The sequence below is a fragment of the Muntiacus reevesi genome, chromosome 5, assembly GCF_963930625.1.
Source record: "Muntiacus reevesi chromosome 5, mMunRee1.1, whole genome shotgun sequence".
Lineage (NCBI taxonomy): Eukaryota > Metazoa > Chordata > Mammalia > Artiodactyla > Cervidae > Muntiacus > Muntiacus reevesi.
The window spans coordinates 82,173,383-82,193,826 of NC_089253.1; the positions used below are offsets into that span (position 1 = coordinate 82,173,383).

General features: G+C 37.6%; 1 protein-coding gene across 4 annotated transcripts in view; it reads left to right on the forward strand.

The window, feature by feature from the left end:
• RGS7 (regulator of G protein signaling 7) overlaps positions 1–20,444 on the forward strand; it is a 442,134-nt gene that overhangs the window by 249,785 nt on the left and 171,905 nt on the right. For all 4 annotated transcript variants that reach the window (XM_065935654.1, XM_065935651.1, XM_065935652.1 and 1 more), the window contains exon 3: positions 5,809–5,905. In XM_065935654.1, coding sequence (XP_065791726.1) covers positions 5,809–5,905 — 97 coding nt within the window. The remainder of the gene's footprint in view (positions 1–5,808; positions 5,906–20,444) is intronic.

The following is a 20,444-nucleotide window of genomic DNA, read 5'->3' on the forward strand; positions in this document are numbered from 1 at the left end:
TATGGTATTTTAGCAGTATTAGTTCTTCCAATTCAAGACTGTGATATATCTTTCCATCTGTTTATGTTTTCATGTCCTTCATCAGCATCCTATAGTTTTCCATGTTCAGGTCTTTTACCTCCTTAGATTTATCTATATGTTTTATGTTTTACTGCAATTGTAAATGGGATAGTTTTCTTAATTTCTCTCTCTGATAGTTTGTTGTAAATTGTTAGAAATGCAATAAACTTCTATATGTTGATTTTAGATCCTTCATCTTTGCCCAGCTCATTGATGAGTTCTAATTTGGGGTTTTTTTTTGGTGACATCTTTAGGATTTTCTGGGTAATCTGTCACTTGAAGACAATAGCAGTTTTACTTCTTTTCCAGTTGGAATTCCTCTTTTTTCTTGATTGCTGTGTCTAGGATTTCTAATACTATGGTGAATAAAAGTGGTGAGAGTTGGCATCCTTTTCCTGTTTGTGATCTTACAGGAAAGAAGTTCTTTTTATCCTTGAAATGATATTGGCTGTGGGTTTGTCATTATTGTTGTTTTTCAGCTACCCAGTCGTGTCTGACTCTTTCTGACCCCATGGAATGCAGCACGCCGGGCCTCTCTGTCCCTCACCATCTCCCAAAGTTTGCCCAAGTTCATGTCCATCACATCAGTGATGCCATCCAGCCATCTCATCCTCTGATGCACTCTTCTCCTTCTGCCCTCAATCCTTCCCAGCATCAGGGACTTTTCCAATGAGTCAGATGTTCACATTAGATAATCAAAATACTGGAGTTTCAACTTCAGCATCAGTCCCTACAATGAGTATGCAGGGTTGATTTTCCTTAAGATTGGTGTGTTTTGATCTCCTTGCTGTCCAAGGGACTCTCAGGAGTCTTCTCTAGCACCATAGTTTGAAGGCGTCAATTCTTCAACCCTCTGCCTTCTTTACCGTCCAGCTCTCACAACTGCATGTGACCACTTATGTGGGTTTGTCATGTATGGTCTTTATTATGTGAGGTTTGTTTCTATCATATTCACTTTGTTGAGTGTTGTTTTAAATCATATATAGATATTGAATTTTGTCAAATACTTCTTTCTGTATCTGTTGAGATGTTCATAAAATTTATTCTTTAATTTGTTAATGTACTATATCACATTAATTTCCAGATATTGCACCATTGTTGATTCAGTTCAATTCAGTACAGTTGCTCAGTCATGTCCAACTCTTTGTGACGCCACAGACTACAGTACATCAGGCTTCCCTGTCTATCACCAACTCCTGGCACTTGCTCAAACTCACGTCCATTGAGTCGGTGATGCCATCCAACCATCTCATCCTCTGTCATCCCCTTCTCCTCCTGCCTTCAATCTTTCCCAGCATCAGAGTCTTTTCCAATGAGTTGTTTCTTCCCATCAGGTGGCCAAAGTGTTGGAGCTTCAGCTTCAACATCAGTTCTCCCAATGAACGTTCAGGACTGATTTCCTATAGGATTGACTGGTTCAATCTCCTTTCAGTCCAAGGGACTCTCAAAAGTCTTCTCCAACACCACAGTTCAAAAGTATCAATTCTTGGGCACTCAGCTTTCTTTATGGTCCAACTCTCATATCCATACATGACTACTGGAAAAATCATTGTTTTGATGATATGGAACTTTGTTGGTAAGGTAATGTCTCTGCTTTTTTAATATGCTGTCTAGGTTTGTCATAACTTTTCTTTCGAGGAGCAAGCATCTTTTAATTTCGTGACTGCAGTCACCATCTGCAGTGATTTTGGAGTCCCTGAATATAAAGTCTGTTACTGTTTCCATTGTTTCCCCATCTGTTTGCCAGGAAGTGATGAGATGGGATGTTATGATCTTTGTTTTTTGAATGTTGAGTTTTAAGTCAACTTTTTCACTCTCCTCTTTCACTTTCATCAAGAGGCTCTTTAGTTCTTCTTTGCTTTCTGCTATAAGGGTGGTGTCATCTGCATATCTGAGGTTATTGATATTTCTCCTAGCAATATTGATTCAAGCTTGTGTTTCATCTAGCCCAGTATTTCATATGATGTACCTGCATATAAGTTAAATAGCAGGGTGACAATATACAGCCTTGACATACTCCTTTCCCAATTTGGAACCAGTCTGTTGTTCCATGTCCGGTTCTAACTGTTGCTTCTTGACCTGCGTACAGATTTCTCAGGAGGCAGGTAAGGTGGTCTGGTATTTCTGTCTCTTGAATTTTTCACAGTTTGTTGTGATCCACACAGTCAAAGGCATTGGCATAGTCAATAAAGCAGAAGTAGATGTTCTTCTGAAGTTCTCTTGTTTTTTCTATGATCCAGCAGATGTTGGAAATTTGACCTCTGGTTCCTCTGCCTTTTCTAAATCCAGCTTGAGCATCTGTAAGTTCTCGGCTGGCATACTGTTGAAGCCTGGCTTGGAGAATTTTGAGCATTACTTTGCTAGAACGTGAGATGAGTGCAATTATTTGGTAGTTTGAACATTCTTTGGCATTGCCTTTCTTTGGGAAAGACAGATAGGTAGATAGATAGATGTATATATACATGTCTTATTTTGTGAAAGGTATGACATCTGAGTCTTTAAATTAAAGCTATTAAATTAAAGGTATGATATCTGAGGTCTTAAATTAAATCATCTCAAAGGGTTTTATCATTTATTAGAGTTATATTTTTAGTCTCTTTCTATCTAGCTTGCTCTTTAGTTTTTCTGCTCTTATTTTCTAATTTTATAATGAGAATGCTGGTAATCAAGCATGTTAAAACCTGCTTATTTTAAAAATAGACTCTGAGTGAATGCTTAAATGAGTTTAGAATGATTTTTTGTTACATGTGGCCTTTGTGACTGGTCTTAGCTTTTAAAAGCTAGATTGAATTTATCTTTGTTTTGTCATTTTGTTTGCTCTATGTCATGTAAAGTTCATGTGTAGATCATATCTGAATTAAGATAAAAACAGCTGAATTAATTTTGATCATCACATTTTCAATCTGGAATACAAATCCTGTTTTTACATGGATTTTTAAATGTTTTTCCTTCTGTGGAAATTATGGCTTAAGAAAATGGAAGATTTTAAAATGCAACCACACAGGTTACTTTTAATTCCCACACTCGTAACCTTGGTCCTTTGGGATTCAGCAGACTGAGAGGCAGACCTTAATTCCACACCCAAAACCAGAAGTGATGATTGTCACATGCTGGGGAGCTGAATTGATTAAAGTGAGAGTCAGAGAGGTTTCCCTGTCCATCATCGCTGGCCGGGTTTAAACTAGTAAGCTGATCATATGAAGGTTTACAGGCCGATATTAGGTAAAGCAAAGCAGCTTATTCATTTCTGAACATTTTGTCAGATGAATGAAGGACAAACAACAACAAAATAAAAGTCATAAAAGTGGATCTCTTTTCATGATTCTATAATTGGATGAAATATATTTATTACATGTGAATAATTGAATATGTTGGGGTGTTTGGGGGGGGGGGTCTGATCTTAGGAAAAAAGACTTCCTTTCCTATCTAAATTCAGAACCCACTGAAACTCACAACCAGAGAGTAAAGCAGTTAGAGATCGCAGTAGCACCTTGATTGCTGACAAAGCTATTATATTGAAGAGTATTTGTGAACACAGGAGACTTAATCCTAAAACCTAGTACCTAACTGACTACTCACTCACTGGCATGGGCCTCTCTAAATCAGCAGATTTGGATAGGGGCTTCCCTACAGGAAAGAGATGGGCCCTATAGACCAATTTCTCTTTACCAGTCCTTCTACCTAAGTCAGCCCAGTTCCCCAGAGTGGAGTGAATTAGGGAACAGAGAGAGGCAGGAGAATTCAGCTAATGGTGCTGCTTTCACATGGAAAAGGGGCATAAGGAGTGGAAAATATACATCTCTAAGTATCAGGGGTGTTTATAGACATCTGAAGTCCAGTGTTTGTTGTCTGCCCATGTATGGTGCTTTATATATGCTAGGTTGTTTAGTAAATTACCCCTTTTGCCCCAACCCAATCCTACAAATATTGTGAAAGAGTAATTATAAATATTATTACATACATTTTATACATGAGAAAATGAAGCCATAGAGAACTTACTTAGCTTGTTCAGAGCGTCATAAATGATAAGATCTTATATCCATTCTTCCCACATCTCAGTTTCTCATGTTAATAAACCTGAAAATACTTATCCAGGCAAGTAAGATTTCTTCATTGAATATTGTTCTGAAGTTGTATTGGTTGATAATTGATTGATAAAACAACTAGACATGGAGGGGAAGAATGGGGGGAAGGGATAGTTAGGGAGTTTAGATGGACATATATCTTGCTATATTTTAAATGGATAACTACGAAGGACTAAGTATAATAGTATAGGATAACTAAGTATAGCACATGGAACTCTTCTCAATGTTATATGGTAGCCTGGATGGGAGGGGAGTTTGGGGGAGAATGGATACCTGTATATATATGGCTGAGTCCCTTTGCCACTCACCCTAAACTATCACGACATTGTTAATTGACTACTCCAATACAAAATAAAACTTTTTTTAATGTTTTATTTTGAATAATTTTAGATTCACAGAAAAAGATCTAAAAATAGTACAGAAAGTTCTCTATATGTCCTTTACTCAGTTTCCTCTAATTCCAGCATCTTATATAATTATAGCTTAATTTTCAAAAATGGAAAATTGATATTGGTACTACACTATTAATGAAACCTTACTCAAATTTTACCATTGTTTTCAATATTGCCTGAATTTTTTTTGAAGGCAGCAAATGTATTATATTTATTTTCACATCCATAGTGCCTTCTGTAAGTCTGGTCTAGAATCCAACATCAATAACTGTTGTTGTTTAGTTGCTAAGTTGTCTGTCTGTCCATGGAGCTTCCTAGGCAAGAATACTGGAGTGGGCTGCCATTTCCTTCTTCAGGGGATCTTCCTGACCCAGAGATTGAACCTGCATCTCCTGTGTCTCCTGCACTGGCAGATGGGTTCTTTACCACTAAGCCATTTATAGGATCATAAATGAATATATTTTGAGATTCATACTGTTCATACAACATATGTATGTTTGTGTGTATTTATGTGCCATAGGTTTAGAAGCACATACAAAAGTCTGAAGCTATGATTTGAACAACTGTTATTTAGAACTAAATTTCATATTAGACTTGGTAAAGCAAAGCCCTTTAAAACTGAAAAATTTTCAGAAACAGAAGAGAATGTATGAATCAAATTGAAAGAAAAATACATACCTTGGAAGGTAGTAAATAGGCAAAAGGCTATCGTGTGACATTTATTTTTATTAATTGTGCACATGTGTGTTCATACATCTACATTTCATACCTCACTTTAGTGAATGCCTGAACAGGAGAAGCAACACTTTCTGGCAGTTAGTCCTGTGTTTCTAGGCAGATCACAGGTTGTAGAAGTTAACGTTAAATCAAATCATAGAAGCTCTCTTGTTTGAAGAGGAAGTCCAACCTGATGCTTTTAAGTCTTCTATTTTCTTTTGCACTGAGTTCAAGAGATAGCATTAAAGAAGTGTGGACTTTATTATCACAATATTTTCTATCATTTATAACCAAAGAATGTGAAAACAGGAGAGAGGCAATATTCTAAGCACAAAATTATTCTTAAGCTTAGTGGACTCAAAAATAGCCACCTTTCTGTTTCCTCAATCATCTTTTAACCAAACTGAAATTTATATGATAAAGTGTAGAAAGACAAAAATATGGCATTATTTTTAGCTAAGCAAAACAGATATACAAAAATCTTATGAGAACTATTTTTTTCTCAAAAAGTTCAACTTATAAAATGACTTAATCATTTTATTATTGTTATTTAGATGGAAGACGTCATAGCACGCATGCAAGATGAAAAAAACGGAATTCCCATTCGTACTGTCAAAAGTTTCCTCTCCAAGATACCTAGTGTCTTCTCTGGTAAGTCTGCATTCAGTGTAACACTATTTCCTCCAGCACTTTTCACAAAACTATAAAATCTGTTCTAACCATTTACTTATTGAAGCTCTCTCTAACCCATTATTCAATAATTATTTATAAAAACTCATGACATGGTCAACATTATGTTGGATACTTGACAGTAAAACAAGTCAAAACTGCAAAAAAATCATAATCTTACCAAAATTATTTGCGAAAATGTAATAAATAAATGTGAAACAATAGAAAATAATATTAAAATAAAGATGTATGAACCAGTATGATATAAATTATATACAGAAGTTAGGAGGGTGACTGAAATCAATGAGGAGTCCAGAAAGGGCTCCTAAAGAGTAGTGATAAGCTGAGTTTGAAAAATGAAGAATTTTATCAGGCTTAAGACTACTGCTGCAACCAACTCTGCATGTAGAACTTAGAGGGACCAAACTGCTGAGAACTGGGTGGACAGACGGAAACAGCTAGAGTTGGGTCAAATAATGAGGGTCTTTGAAAGCCAACCAAAGAGTTTAATTCTGATACAGTGGGAAATACAGAGACATGTACAATGTTTGCTGAGAATGTTATGATGAAGGTGCTTAGAAATATGTGCTCTGGCTCCAGGAGACAGTGAATGGCCAAGCTCAGGAGACGTGGGTATGCTCTGGCCCTGGCTTGCACAGCTTAGAGAAGAGAACAAAATCAGAAAGACCAAAGCCTTAGCAGTGATTAAGCACAGTAAGGAGGCTGGTGCTGAGCATGTGGAGGGGAGATGAGAGTCATCAGCAAGAGTTGTACAATGCTTCCTTGTGAACAAGGATCAAAAGAAGACCAGTGATCAGGAAGAATTCAGCCTTGGGACTATGCTAATAACTAGGACCAGAACACAAGTAGACAGGCCCAGATGTTGGTGTTTAATAATTGCATTGCTCTCAGATGAAAGAGAGCAACGGAGCAGATGAGGGCTGAAATAGAATGATATTTTGCTCTGATGAAATGTATTCTTTTTTTCTCCTGTTACTGTCTTTTAAGCCCACTTTGTTCTAGTTTCTTGTTCTTCCTTGGTGACGCCTTATATTTTCCCACATCTGGGACTTCCTTCATCACTCACCCACTTCCAGACTTCCAGGTCATTCTGACCATTAAATACTGTCCATTCTTCAATGGTTATCTCAGAATGCTCTTTGGAGAAAACTATTCTGAATTTTTTTCTCTGTTCTATCAGAACATTTGTTGTTATTGTTTTGCCTGTATTATTATACCTCCTTGGTTTATATTTATTTTCTCCATGTCCTATGCATGCATGAGTGCTAAGTCACTTCAGTCTTGTCCAACTCTTTGTGACTTTGTGGACTGTAGCCTGCCAAGCTCTTCTGTCCATGGGATTCGCCAGACAAGAATACTGGAGTGGGTTGCCATGCCCTCCTTTAATAGATCCTGTATTCTCAAGTAAATTAAACTCCTTGCCATCAGTAACTCAGAGAGTTAGCTTTACCTTTAAACACAAAATGTGAAAACTACTTGTTATTTTGTCAACCATTGAAAAAGAGAACGTATCTCCTTAAAATACGTAAATACAAGATCTGTAAACTGAAATGCATTCAGAATCCAGGCACATAAGTTCACTGTTTCCCGTCTGAACTGGGATTGCGGTCAATTCAGTAGTGCGTAGCCAGCTTCCCTGGTGGCTCAGTGGTAAAGAATTCACCTGCCAATGCAGAAAACAATGGGCGTGATCCTTGATCCAAGAAGATTCCGCATGCTGTGGAGCAACTAAGCCCATGCACCACAGCTATTGAGCCCGTGCTCTAGAGCCTGGAAACTGCAACTCCTGAAGCCAAGGTACCCTAGATCCCGTGCTTTACAACAGGAGACTACAAATAGAGAACAGTAAGAAGCCTGAGCACCACAGCTGGAGAGTAGCCCCCACTCGCCACAACTCGGGAAAAGCACACGCAGTAACAAAGACCCACCACAGCCAACAATAAATAAAAATATATAAAACTTATTTAAAAAATAGTGTGTAGCCCATCCAAAGGCCTTTCAGTTCAGGAGTTTTCCTGACAATATACATGTGCGAAAATGGCTGAATGTAAAAGGATTGCCCATCAGTTTAAGCTGATCTTCGGGTTCGAGTTATCTGCTATAATGGCAAATTTAAAATTTTAGTTGAATTCTTCAAGTAACAATACCTCATACAATTCCAATACAATTCTAGTATAATATCATATTAGAACTCTGGATTGACAATATTAAATCTTTAATTAAAAAGCAAGAATGAAATTGAGCTGTGAAGTGCCTGATATTGTTTTAAGTTTCATTAATATACACCAACAATGTTCGTTGTGAAATAAAGAGAATGTTCAATGACATTGTTCATATTACTATAATTAGTTTCTAATTATCATTCTGTGTTTCCTAGAAACATTTAGGAGTTTTTTGTTTCACAGTTTCAACTAGAAGCTCTGTTGTAGATTTAATTTGTATGTCTAGTATTTTACCAGCCTCTTTGTATTGATATCCCCAAATTATAATGGTCTGAATCCTCTCTACTTTATTAGTAGTTTTTGGTCATTTTTAGTAATTTTCCTCTTCTTCTATTTCTTATGGTGATTTGGAATAAATTCCTGTGGTTTTTGTGACCTGACTTGCTACCTACTGCTTGCTCTCCTGCCTCTTTTTGCTTCTCTTCTCTTTTCCATCTTTTACTGCAGAGTTGCTAATCAAACAAGGAATCTACTAACTTTAGGCCCTTATGTCAATCAGAAACCAACTGTGATGAGTGATGTAATGTATGAGAGGAGGGTAGTGTGATTGTTGAGGGAAGGAGTCTGTTTTGTATGGACCGTTCCACGAGGGAAAAACTGTCTCAAATATTGTTAACCTATTTCCTTCAGTTTACCCATTTATGCTCCCTAAAGCCTTGATGAACAAAGCCGGGTCCATGAACCAGTAGTATCAGCATCACATGGGAATTTATTAGAAATACAACATCTGGGCCCTTTCCAGACCTACTGAATCAGAACCAGAGTTTTAACTAAAGTGTAAGAGGTATATCCAGTAGTCATGTATGGGTATGAGAGTTGGACTATAAAGAAAGCTGAGTGCCAAAGAATTGATGCTTTTGAACTGTGGTGTTGGAGGGGACTCTTAAGAGTCCCTTGGGCTGCAAGGAAATTCAACCAGTCCATTCTAAAGGAAATCAGTCCTGAATATTCATTGGAAGGACTGATACTGAAGCTGAAACTCCAATACTCTGGCCACCTAATGTAAAGAACTGACTCATTGGAAAAGATCCTGATGTTGGGAAAGATTGAAGGTGGGAGGAGAAGGGGACAACAGAGGTTAAGATGGTTGGATCACATCACCAACTCAATGGGCATGAGTTTGAGTAAACTCTGGGAGTTGGTGATGAACAGGGAGGCCTGGTGTGCTGCAATCTATGGGGTCGCAGAGTTGGACACGACTGAGTGACTGAAATGAACTGAACTGAAGAGGTACTGCCAGGCTGGTTCCAGGCCAGCACTGGGTGCAGTGGCCAACCTGCTTGTGCAGAGCTTTCTATTTCCCTTTCAAGGCCCTGCTTATTTTTTCTGGAATCTGTCCTCAGTCAAGCCCACCCCAGTTTGCCTGTTGATTCTTTGTTGTTTTGGTTTTGTTTTGATTTATATTGCTTGCAGTAGGGATTCGAAAGAAAATCTAGTTCCTTCTATTCCGTTTACTCCAAGCCAGTAGCCTCCTCAAGCTCTAAGACTGAGGGATGTTAACAGTTAGGTGGAGTTACCCGACTCTACGAAGCAGCACCCGTGCATAATAATATGTCATGATGACCAATAATGCTCACATCTGCCTCAGGTGAAAACAGCTGTATTTTGAACATGATGATGCAATTTCATCTTCTCACAGCATCTGAGAGCCAAACTCAGAATCATGGCTGTTATACAGATGGACTGTGGAGATTATTTGTTTGTTTTTCCCTAACTCTTGATAAATGCTTTCCTCCAGCTAAACATCCAAGACTTCTCTATTTTGGTTTTGGAGTTGTTAATTTTAGCCTCCTGGTTTCCATGGTCCCAACATCAGAAGAAAAAGATTTGGATGAACACTCCACGCTGATCTCTTGAGCTATGGGATAGATGTCTTTGGGTAGGACAGCGTCCCATCACAGCATTGTTTTTTCTCCAGAATTGCCTTCCCATTTTTCTCCAGAATTGCCTTCTCGATTTCTTAAGATAGGTTAGGTAGTTCCATTGGTGTTACATGACTAGACCCCCTCAAGTTCAAGGAATGAAATCAGTGGTGGACATTTGAATGTTCTCATATGCTGGACATTCAGTATTTCACTTATTCCAGATCATGGTAAAATAAGCCTTTACCCACTGGATGAGTTTAATTTTCTTCAACAGATTGACTGGGAAATTACAGAATTTCCAGATAAGTCATAGCAGGAAATGGTGTAGGTTTTCATTAAACTTGAATTGGGCCACCCTTGTGAAACAGCCTACTGAGACCAAATAATTCTGTAGGATTTCCTGTTGAGAGTGAGAAGTGAAAGTGTTAGTCGCTCAGTCGTGTCTGAGTCTTTGCGACCCCATGGATTATAACCCACCAGGCTCCTCCATGGAATTCTTCAGGCAAGAATACTGCAGTGGGTTGCCATTCCCTTCTCCAGGGGATCTTCCTGACCCGGGGGTTGAATCTGGGTCTCCTGCATTGCAGAAGGATTCTTTACCATCTGAGCCTGTTGGTGAAGTGAAGTGAAAGTTGCTCAGTCATGTCCTGCTCTTTTGACCCCATAGGCTATACAGTCCATGGAATTCTCCAGGCCAGAACACTGGAGCGGGTAGCTTTTCCCTTCTCCAGCGGATCTTCCCAACCCAGGGATCGAACCCAGGTCTCGTGCATTGCAGGCGGATTCTTTACCAGCTGAGCCACCAGGGAAGCCCAAGAATACTAGAGTGGGTAGCCTATCCCTTCTCCAGTGGATCTTCCCGACCCAGGAATTGAACCGAGGTCTCCTGCACTGCAGGTGGCTTCTTTATCAGCTGAGCTACCAGGGAAGTACCTGTTGGTAGCTAACAAATAAAAACACGCTTATTAAATTAGATTATTTAATGAGTTTGAAGACTGAATTTACTGAACTTGTTCTCAGGGACCAAAAAGGCTGGTGCCTATTCCAAATAAGCAAGGACTGTATGTAGGGAAGAAAGTGGTAGGAAATAAATTAGGAGTTCTAAGCCAACCATTTCTGCATTTCATATATTTCTGTGTTTTGTCTTAATAGCTTGAGGAGGTTCTCCATCATGAGCCCATTGATACTTAAGGAGTTGCATCTTTTTGTTGCTCTTCTTTTACAACCTAATTCCATTCTTCATCTGAGTTTGTCACTCATTTTTTTATTGGTGTATCCAGTATTCTTTTCTGGGAATTCTCAAGGACAGAGGAGCCTGAAAGGCTGTAGTTCATGGGGTTGCAAAAGAGTCAGACACAACTGCATACATGCACATAGTTGCTTTACAATTTTGCGTTGGTTTCTGCTATACAAAGTGAATCAGCTGTGTGTATACATGTATCCCCTCCTTCACCCCTACCCATCAAAGTCATCACAGAAGCCTGCGCTGAGCTCCCTGCACTATACAGCAGGTTTCCACTAGATATCTGTTTTACATATGGTAGTGTGTACATGTTAATTCCAATTTCCCAATTCATCCCACCACCACCCCCATCATGCCTACAAATCTGTTCTCTACATATGTATCTCTGTTCTTGCCCTGCAAAGAGGTTCATCTGTACCATTTTCTAGATTCCACATATATGTGTTAATACACAATATTTGTTTTTCTCTTTCTGACTTACTTCACTCTGTATATCAGACTCTAGGTCCATCCACATTTCTAAAATTGACCCAGTTTTTCTTTTTTATGGCTGAATAATATTCTGTTGCCTATGTGTATGACATCTTCTTTATCTATTCACCTGTTGATGGACACTTAGGTTGCTTCAGTGTCCTGACTGTTGTAAACAGTGTTGAAATCATTGGGGCGCATGTATCTTTTTGAGTTACAGTTTTCTCAGGGTGTATGATCTTTTAACATTTTTAACACTTTTAACATTCAGATGAAGAAATTTAAAGTTATAGAGATCTCCTGTACAGCCTAGTGCCTAGAGTTAACAATATTGTATTGCCTATTTTCCCTGGAGAAGGAAATAACCCACTCTGGTATCCTTGCCTGGAAAATCCTATGGGCAGAAGAGCCTGGTGGGCTACAGACCATGGGGTTGCAAAGAGTTGGACACGACTGAGCGACTGAGCAGGCTTGCACTGCATATTTTATAACTTGCTAAAATGGTAGCTCTTATGTTAAATATTCTTACACAACATTAATTAATTTAGACAGGAGGAAATTTTAAGGGGTGATGGATATGTTTATGACATGGATAGTGGTGATGATTTCACCTATTTATACTTACCTCCAAATCCATCAAGTTGAATATATTAAATATTTATAGGTTTTTATATTAATCAAACCTCAATAAAGTAATTATAAAAAAGTTGTACCCTTTGACTATCATGTTCCCACTTCCCAATCTACCAGTCCTTGGCAACCACTATTCTACTGTCTGCTTTTATAGAGTCTGACTGTTTTATATTTCTCATTATATGGTGTCATACACTATTTGTCCTACTGTATCTGGCTTATTTTACTTAGCGTAATGTCCTGCAGATTCACCCATGTTGTCAAAAAGACAGGATTTCCTTATCTTTTTAAGGCTGAATAGTATTCTATTAGCCCCAAGTTTTTTGGCTCAAAAAAGCACCTTTAATTCTCTAGAATCCATTCCGTCCATTTTTTCTCCTCTCTGTTCTATTCTTACTCTCAGCAAGTTTGATAACAAAGGAAGCCCTCACCAGTGATATGTTGAGGTACTCCAATTACATAGAAAGAGGAACTATTATATTTCATATTACTGGATAAGGAATCATTATTCATATTTCATTATTATTTTGGCCCTCTAATAAAGTATACAGTTCTCTGTGATCTGTTGTTGTTTTCAGGCATATATATAAAACTGAGTAGTACGTATGAGTTTAAAAAATTAAGTTGCTTTTAAAGGAAATAATTTGAATATGTCCTGCCTCTTATATTTTCTTCTTCCAAGGGTTGTATGAATATTTATTAGTTATCATGGTGAAATGATCTGTGTAGCCTTAAAGCTATCTTGTGGGTGGCTGCATGGGTAAGAAGAAAAAGGAGAAAGCTTGATGATATGAACTGGCTGAATGCAAGTTTAGTTAGTATATATTTTACACCTAAAAGCTTTTGAGAAAGCTTTCAAGGTGCCTTATGGCTTAAACCTGACTACATCTGGAGTCAACTTAAAGACAATAAAAGTAAACAATGTGGAATATTTTTCAGTAGAGACTGTCTACGTAATTCTAAGATACTTCTAAGAGTCTAAGATACTCTTTTCTGAAACTGACATCTTACTGTGAAATATTTTTCATTTATCATTGGAATGGCTAGCATGGGTTCTGGAGAAACTGAGAGAAATAGATTGCTTTTCAAAACAGTTGTAGAATATTTTGGTATGAATCATGCTTATAATATTTTGTTTTATAAATAAGCTAAATATGAACCAGAAAAAAAAATGGCATATTTGGGTTTTATCCTTATTTTTTTAATGTTGATTGTTACTGGGAAATTCAATATTTCTGTGTGTGGTACACAGGAAATGAGCACTAAGTGGAAAATTATCATAGTTAATATCAATAATATTTCTTTTATTACCACTTTCAGAAGCCTGGATTAGGCCCAGGTTAGACATTCTCTGTCCTCCTAGATAGTTCATGTGTTGCAAGACCATGAGTAATTACCTATGTTGGAGACTGTAGCATGTAGCACAAGGTTTTTTAGTACATCCTCAAAAGGCATTTTTTGAATATCTTCATTAATTGGTGATGATTCCCCACATTCTCAAGGTGTAGCTCATAGGTTTTAACACTGTTTAATGTGTCCTATCTTTTATTTCTCACAAGTAACTAAGCATATGAAATTGAAATCTCCTAGGGAGATGAATGCATGGTGATTGCTCTTTCATATAGTATCATTGGCACTTAAGATCATTACGTATGGATATTGATTTTTTTCCTTAAATAAATCACATTTTGGCTTTCTTAGCTAATTTTTTCATTATCACCATGTCAATACCCAGCTAATTGTGCCATCTGTACTCTTAGTGAAACAATAATGTAGTGAAAGTCAGAGGCAGCCTTCCAAATTTGTTTAGGGAGATTTAACTGATGCGGATATGTTAAATTTTCATTTTGTATTTACCTACTCTGTGAAAATTTTTACAAATGTTGACTTTTCTTTAAAGCAACAGACCTGAAAGCCTTAATTTTGTTCATTGGTTATTTAGAGTTATTTTCTAAAATCCTAGAAATGATAGATTGCTAAAGAGAAGTCTGTCAATATGGAGCTTTACTTCTTTTAATTAATGCATTAGCATTGCTTTCTTTTGGGAGGAGATTAAAATTGACTATAGAGATAGACACTTAATTGGGATGACACTAAGCCTTAATTATCTTCAAGAATGAATAAATCTTGATGACTGAATTGCTGGTCTGGATGTGTTCTCTGAATTGATGAATCAGTGCACGATGATTGAGGTACACCATTTTGCTGTGCCTTTTTATTCTGATGATGCCATCTAGGTTTCTCTTCATTTCTGTCTCTCTCTCAACATACTTCGAAGAGTTTCCATTTTTCACATCCTAGAAATTCTAGGATAGAGAATTATCCTGTCCTTATCCCCATCCTGCCCTATCTGCATCCCCAAGCCAGCCTGTTTTAATCATTCCTTTCTTTGGGTTTTTCTAGCACTGTGTCCATTTTTAAAATTTTACTGATTTATTAATTGAGTGATAATTGCTTTACAGAATTTTGTTGTTTTCTTTCAAACATCAACATGAATCAGCCATAGGTATACATATGTCCCCTCCCTCTTGACCCTCCCTCCCATCTCTCTCCCATCTCACCCCTCTAGGTTGATACAGAGTACCTGTCTGCATTCCCTGCAACATACAGCAAATTCCCATTGGCTATCTATTTTACGTATGGTAATGTAAGTTTTCGTGTTTCTGTCTCCATACATCTCAGCCTCTCCTCCTCTCTCCCTGTGTCCATAAGTCTGTTCTCTATGCCTGCTTCTCCATTGCTGCCCTGCAAATAAATTCTTTGGTACCATCTTTCTAGATTCCATATGTATGCTCTAGTATACGGTATTTATCTTTCTCTTTCCGACTTACTTCCTCTGTATAATAGGCTCTAGGTTCATCCACCTCATTAGAACTGACTGACTCAGTTACTTTCCTTTTTATGGCTGAGTAATATTCCTTTGTATTATGTACCACAACTTCTTATCCATTCATCTGTCAATGGACATCTAGGTTGCTTCCATGTTATAGCTGTTGTAAATAGTGCTGCAGTGAACACTGGGGTACATGTGTCTTTTTCAATTTTGGTTTTCTCAGGGTTTATGCCTAGGAGTGGGATTGCTGGGTCATATGGTGGTCTTACTCCTAGTTTTTTAAGGAATCTCCATACCATATTCCATAGTGGTGCTATTGATTTACATTCCCACCAATAGTGCAAGACGGTTCCCTTTTCTCCACCACCCTCTCCAGCATTTATTGTTTGTAGACTTTTTGATGATGGCCATTCTGACCAGTGTAGCACTGTATTCTTCTTTATGGAATTTATTTTATCTCACATTTTGTCCTCAATGAGCATGTGCTGTGATTCTTACTCATGGCTGTAAGCACCTGGGGAGCAAGAATAACTTCTCATTTCAGTTTGTATCTTCTGTACATCCAGTGTCTGGCACATGGTAGATACTCAGCAAGTGTAATGACTTCTCACAGGACAGCTGATATACCAGGCATTCAGGTACATCCACAGTAAATTTCACTTTTTGATTCAGTGGCGGTGGAAAGAGCACTCAGTATAATTATTTGCTGTGTTGGCATCTAGCGCTGTATGATCCTTTTATTTCAGTAGAGAACACTAGAAAGCTGACAACTCTGCATTGCTGTCATCTACTAGCTTAAATGGGTTTCAGGGTGGAGACTCAGGATAGATTCCAGAGCCCAAAGCACCCTCGATTTAAATTTTATTATTTGGTTTCAAGTGAATGTTTAGAATGTCAGACATTCCATATTTAAATGTAAATATTCTTCAACATCTGCCTAGAATAGTGGAAAAAGTATATATGTTTTGGTATATATTCTCTTGTGTATATAATTTTTTATATATATTCTGGAGACCTAGATTTCAGTCCTATTTTTCATGTGGCAAAGGAGAACATTATGTGTTAAGTGATAGCTCTAGCTCCAGTGCATTTAAGAATATGAATGTTTTGGTCATAATTGCTATATAGGAACTCCTGGCACTCACAATATGCTTGTTATTCAGTAAATATTTACTTTTTAGATATATTCTTTTATATATCATTGTACTTACAGAAATAAGTAAAAGAAGCTTCAGAGAAACTAAATAACTTGCCCAAGGTAATGCTGTTAATAAGATCCTAGGTATTTTCATCATAAACACATTTGCTGCAAACAGTTTCATAGCAAGTTAACTTGCTATAAAGGCATTTTGCTATAAAAGAAAAAAAAATAACTGATTAACAGTTTTGTTTGGATTGCAGTAGAAAATGATAAACCATCAGTTTTTGCAAGACCTTTGGTGATCCCTCCCACATGTCACAATTGGAAGTTCTCCAAGTTAAGCAAATTTTGCAAGAGGTGGCTAGAGATTCCCAACAGTTTTTGAGAGCACTAATGATCGATTCTTTACCTAATTTAGTTACCATGGCTTGTTCTCTCTTGCTGCCTTTCCCAAAGTTATGACATAATATTAGAAAATGTAAGCAAAAGAAGAATCAAATCAAGCTCCTCCTACTCCCCCCCCACCCCCAGAATTGGTTACATGATTCCTGATGCATGTAAGTTTCTTGAAAACGTTGAAAACTTTAACAGAATATGGTTAGATTAGGTCACCAAAGGATTTGCAAGAACTGGTATGTTACTATTTTCTAGTGTGATGTTAATGGTCAACCGTCTTATCTTTTATAGCAAGATGGCCTCACAGCCGGTTAGTTGTATGAGAAACTGCTTGCAGGGAAGTTATTCATAGGAAAATAGTGGACATGTGTTAGGTAAACTATAGAGTTGATGTTAATCTAGTGTGTGTGTGTGTGTGTGTGTGTGTGTGTGTGTGTACGTATGTATACAAATTATGAGAATACATGTCATTATATAGATAGTATGTATCATTGTATATGGTAATACATATTATGTATATAATTATATATATATAAATTTATATATATGTAAGACATTTATGGAACATATATATATATGTGTATATATATATATAATGTCTCATACTTTGGTCCCATAAAATAACTTGAATGCTTTTATTTCATTCTGCATTCAGCTTGGAAATGCCTCTTTTTCTTTGACCAAAAAAAAAAAAGAAATCAGCCCATTAAGAGACCTATGTCAAGGTAAGGTCACATGGGTAGTAATCAAAGGCATTTTTGGTTTTTTGAGACTTTCACTTTACAAACATCTATCCATTCACCATAGTATTTGGGTGTTTTATCCAATGAAAAAGTGCCATGTTTATTTAGGAGATATGCACTGTAGATGGTGACTGTAACCATGAAATAAAAGATACCTGCTCTTTGGAAAGAAAGCTATGACAAAACTAGACAGTGTATTAAAAAGCAGAGACATCACCTTGCCAACAAAGGTCCGTGTAGTCACAGTTATGGTTTTTCCAGTAGTCATGTACGGGTGTGAGAGTTGGGTCATAAAGAAGGCTGAGTGCTGAAGAACTGATGCTTTTGATTTGTGGTGCTAGAGAAGATTCTTGAGAGTCCCTTGGACTGTCAGGAGATCAAACCAGTCAATTTTAAAGGAAATCAACCCTGAATATTCATTGAAAGGACGTTGCTGAAGCTCCACTATTTTGGCCACCTGATGTGAAGAGCTGACTCATTCTAAGAGACCCTGATGTTGGGAAAGACTGAAGGCGAAAGGAGAAGGGGGCGACAGAGGATGAGATGGTTAGATAGCATCACCAATTCAATGGACAGGCGTTTAGAGCAGGAGATAGTGGAGAAGAGAGGAGCCTGGTGTTCTGCAGTTCATGGGTTTGCAAAGAATTGGACATGACTTAGTGACTAAACAACAATAGTCAGTGAAGGAGAAGAAAACCCTTGCTGAGAACAATATAGTGGAAAGAAGTAGAACGAAACAGAGCAAAAATAAATAGAACAATAGCTGGAGGGACCATGCTTATGTAAATTTCCCTGGGGACCTAACACTGCAACAAACACATTGGCCCCTTTTCCTTCCCTTCCTTTCCACTGACTCTGAGCAGCAGACACAGGAACATCCCACGAATATTCCCAGAACTGGGGCACACCCAGAATTCCATAGCCCTATGCCCGTCACTTTCAGACTGTCACGTTACATAATCTTCACATTTGCTCTTATTATTGGTCACCACAGAACAGTCTTGTGTCCCAGTTAGCCATTTTGTCCTTTCATTTATTTTGGGGATCAGATTTCTACTAACTTGTGTAATTTGCATAACCACTCAGATCTTTTTTCAGGGAAACAGTTATGCTTTTCATGTAGATGTAAGTTATTTTGTCCTAACTCCACTTTGTCACATTTTGTTACAAAGAGATATTTCGGGCAGTTGTTTATTTTTAAAATTTCTTCTTTGAAATGATTTCTTGTGGAAATCATGTACAAAATTACTTATCCCTTTTACTATATGCAGAACTTTATTGAGAAAGGAGAAAGTTGACTGAAGAGTGTTTGTTTGGACAAGGAAGAGTCAGAAAAGTTATGAGATTAGACTTTTAGTTTTGTCTTTAGCCTATGATATGGAATTAATTTAATTTAGATTAATTAATTAATCACACTGTGATTTCTCCAGTGTGAGCTGGAGATTTGGGAAATTATTTACACAAGATCAAATTTTCCATGAGAGCAAAATGATTTTGGAAACTATACCCTTTCTTTTGCATCATTGGAGTTCTTCACTGAGTAAAAACTTCCCCACTGTTTATTGTAGAGTTCTGCATTGTCTGTGTCTGTGGGCGTGAATGGTGGAGGGAAGGTATCATGAGGGCTGGGGTGGGGGAGGCTCATCACTAAAAGGGAGAGGGATATGGAGGCAAATGAAGAACATTCTGTTAATAGAAGTGGCTCAGTCTGAGAAACATGACTCTTGAATCAAGTAGCATCATCTTTCCCTCCCATGATGATAGATGTGGATTCCTCCTGTGGGGTCCTTCAGGTAGACTGTGCTATGCTCAGTATAACAAGAGGATGGCTTTGAGTGTTAATCCATTGCAAGTTGAAACTGAAAACTGCAGATTTCAAATGGTTTGGGAACAGAGTTTGGTGATGGATGAATCATTCCAAGTAAGAGTCAGTCTAGAAGACACCATCACTGGAGTTACACTGATGATTTAAAATGTTTGGAAAGCAAAGCTTGATGTAAACTTGATGTGAAAAATCACTGGCCACATGGTCATTCTCACCCCATAAATAGTGGTATCTTAAGGTGACAAACTAATTTGGTAGTTCAATTTAGGACAATTTTCAGTGCCAATATGTCTTTATTATAGCATATGCTTTTTAGTGATCTTTCTTACTCAGAACAAATTTCATGTTAGAAATCTTTCAGGGCCCATCTGTGGAAGGTACTGAGATGATAAAGGACTGGATTGCCTGTGGAAGACCTGTGTTCTCTCTTTGTCTCTCTTATCAGACATTTTAATAAAGGGTTAATGAAGCCTAGGTATGAAATATTTGGTTTCTAAAGCTTTTTGCTACCTGACCTCTTAGTTAGACTAAGCCTTAGAGAACCCAAACAGGGAGTTAAAAATAGAGTTAACATTTTCTTTAAAAATTTAAGGATCTTCCTCTTTTGGGTGAGAGCAAGGAGGATTCTTTTAATATTTGACTTTTCCCCCCTTCTCTTTTTGGCAGCCTTCAGATGTACAAATCTCACTGAAGTCATTCCAGGATGAAAGCATTTATAGTCAAATACCAGAAACTAAAAATAATTATCCTACCCTTTCTCTAGAGGTTATTGAATATTTCTCTTAACTATTCTGGTCAAGTGGCCTTTTAACAAGATATGTATTTTTATGGTTGCGGGAGGTGAATGTGGTAGAAGATTAGTAAATAATTCAAAATAACTGCACTCAAAACCACTCTTCAGTGCCAAGCATTCTGGTTTGTTTCACAGTTCAAATAGTTTTGGAAAATGGTGATGCAGCCCAAACTCCAAGGCAATATTAGATTATACCAATTAGAAATGGTTGTGTTTGATGATGTCTCAGCCATCCTCCCCTTTCCTGGCCCTATCTCTGTGGATTTACATTGGGCAAATATCTCGTCCTACCCTCTATCCTAGTGGTTTGAGTGGGGCTACCCAGTCTCTGGATC